The 2,506-nt window shown below is 56.5% G+C and overlaps 1 protein-coding gene across 1 annotated transcript in view; it reads left to right on the top strand.

The window, feature by feature from the left end:
• LOC107181787 (collagen alpha-1(III) chain-like) overlaps positions 1–2,506 on the top strand; it is an 18,255-nt gene that overhangs the window by 11,934 nt on the left and 3,815 nt on the right. Inside the window, exons 12-14 of the mRNA XM_015558546.1 lie at positions 446–478; positions 1,201–1,233; positions 2,447–2,479. Of these exons, the coding sequence (XP_015414032.1) occupies positions 446–478; positions 1,201–1,233; positions 2,447–2,479 (99 nt within the window). The remainder of the gene's footprint in view (positions 1–445; positions 479–1,200; positions 1,234–2,446; positions 2,480–2,506) is intronic.

The following is a 2,506-nucleotide window of genomic DNA, read 5'->3' as shown; positions in this document are numbered from 1 at the left end:
CAGGGGCAGGGGCTGAAGGCCTGGCAGAGGCTGTCAGCCTCTTTGCCTCTCAAGCCTGGGAAGGGGTGGGAAAGCCCTGGGCCAGGTGAGAGGACAGCCATCCTGTCCTCATTTCTCTCAGGTCTATCTCTCTGGCACCACCTTCCTCAGCACTAATGCATGGAGCGGGGTCTGCTTACCTCTAGCAAGGGGGACACTCTCTGCTTCAGGAGTGGAGGGTGTCAGGGCCCCAAGGACCATGAGGAGAGAAGTGGGAGGCAAGACCAGGGGGCCCCCAGGGCTGGCCTCCGCCCCTCAGCCCACAGCCAGCTTTACCATCCCCCCACCTTCTCCCCACAGGCCCTGCAGCTCAGAATGGCTATGGACCAGGTAGGGGTGGGCCGGAGCTCTGGGGAGGCGCAGGGATGGGACCCCGGGCCCTCAGTGCTGCTTCTCTCCCCACCAGGCTTTGGATTGGCTATGAAACCCCAGAAGCCAGGTGAGCCTCACCCCTGCCTATCTTTCTTCCTTCTCCACCTCCCCCAAACCCTGAGCTCCAGACACCTATTCACACCCCACTGATATTCACACACACACACACACACACACACACACACACACACGATTCGGGAATGGGCTGGGATCCCAGCCTGCTGGGACTGGTGGGGTGTAAGGTGAGCATCCGCATCTGTGTGTCCTCTCCCACCTCCCTCCAGGATTTTGAGGGGCCGGATTTGAAAATGATTAAAAGAGGCCCGGGACAACCTCCACGATCCCTGGTTCTGGCTTGGCCGGCTGCCAGCCTTTACCCCACCTTAGCCAGGGCCCCAGTCTCCTGTTCATCCTTCCCGCCCCACCGGCCCCTGCTCAGGATGGCTCCAACACAGGTGGGGACTGAGGGGCTGAGAGAGGCCGGAAGGAGGAGAGGAGGCAGCCCTTGGAGGGAGCTAGTGTCTTCACCCAGATCCTCTCTCATGGTCCTCTCATGGGCCCCACCAGACTTGGAGAATTGACCGGGGGAGGCAGGCCTTCTGGTTCCTAAGCTGGGAGGAAAGGCAGCCCAGCTGCCCGCCTCCTGCCTCCCCCTCTCCTGTCTGCACAGGCCTGTGGCTCCATCAGCCAGGGACCAGGTAGTGGATGGGCCCCGGGGAGCCTGAGTTCTAGAGGAGAGGCCCGGTGGGTGGGTGAGGGGCACCTCACCTGCCCCCCTCTCTTCTCCAGGCATTGGTGAGGGCATGGAGCCTCAGAAGCCAGGTAAACCCTTCCTTTTGATCCACACTGTGATACTGTGATTTATGGTAAGAAATATATACTTGGTCTTCTCCCAGTCCTGGCACAGAGCTGGCTCTAAAAGCCTTGGAATTTCCTAAGTTCTTTTGTTGTGTTAATGAGGTGACTTTTGGAAAGCCCCCGGGGCCGTTGCCACCATGTGATTGGAGGGTTGCAACTTTTAATCCCACCCCTTTGCTTGTAAGGAAGCCTCTGTAAAAACCCCCAGGACAGGGTTGGGAGCGTCCTTTCGGGTTGGTGAAGGGGGTGGGGAGTGGGGGGTGGAGAGAAGGGTGATGGGCTGGAGCATGGAAGCGCCGAATGCTGTCTCACACACAAACCTTATCCTGTACATTTTGTTCATCTGGCTGTTTCTGAGTTTTCATAATATACCTAAGTTCTGGGAGCCACTCTAGAACAGCGGTTCTCAACCTGTGGGTCGCGACCCCTTTGGGGGTCGAACGACCCTTTCATAGGGGTGGCCTAAGACCATCAGAAAACACATCTATAATTACATATTGTTTTTGTGATTAATCACTATGCTTTCATTATGTTCAATTTGTAACAATGACATTGGGGGTCACCACAACATGAGGAACTGTATTAAAGAGTCGCGGCATTAGGAAGGTTGAGAACCGCTGCTCTAGACGATTAATTGAACCCAAAGAGGGGGTCATCGGAACTTCTGATTTATAGAGCTGGTTGGTCAGGAGCACAGATGACAACCTGGATTGGCAATGGGGAGAAGAAGTGGGAGGAGGGAACAGTATTGTGGGACTGAGCTCTTAACTGGTGGGATCTGATGCCACCTCCAGGTAGGTAGGGTCAGAATTGTAGGACACCCAGCTGGTACCCGAAAATTGCTTGGTGATGTTGGAAAAAACCCCAGAATTGAAACTAGTGTCAGAATTAGACCCCACTACTCTCTACCTCCAGAAACTATTGATTCCCTTCATCTGTGAGCCCTCAAAGCCCCCCGCCTGTCTCCCCAGTTTATAAGAATGGGCTGGGAGCTGGAAGGAGCCTTCCCGAGGGAAGGGGCCCAGCCAGATGGGGGAGGCAGGGCAGGCATGGAGTTCTGGAAGGTGGAGGGGAAGAGGTGTCACAGGGTCCCGTGGGGCAAAGAGTTGGGTCCTGGCAAAGAGAAGGGGCAGAATGGCGTCCATCTGTCACTCAGCCTCCATCTGTCTCTCCCCAGGCCTAGCAGGGGGCATGAGCCCTCCAAAGCCAGGTGAGCCCACCCCTGCCCCTCTCCCAC

This window comes from Myotis davidii, unplaced genomic scaffold (genome assembly GCF_000327345.1).
Source record: "Myotis davidii unplaced genomic scaffold, ASM32734v1 scaffold1334, whole genome shotgun sequence".
Lineage (NCBI taxonomy): Eukaryota > Metazoa > Chordata > Mammalia > Chiroptera > Vespertilionidae > Myotis > Myotis davidii.
Note: the sequence above shows the minus strand (reverse complement) of the source record. Positions and strands in the feature narration are given on the sequence as shown.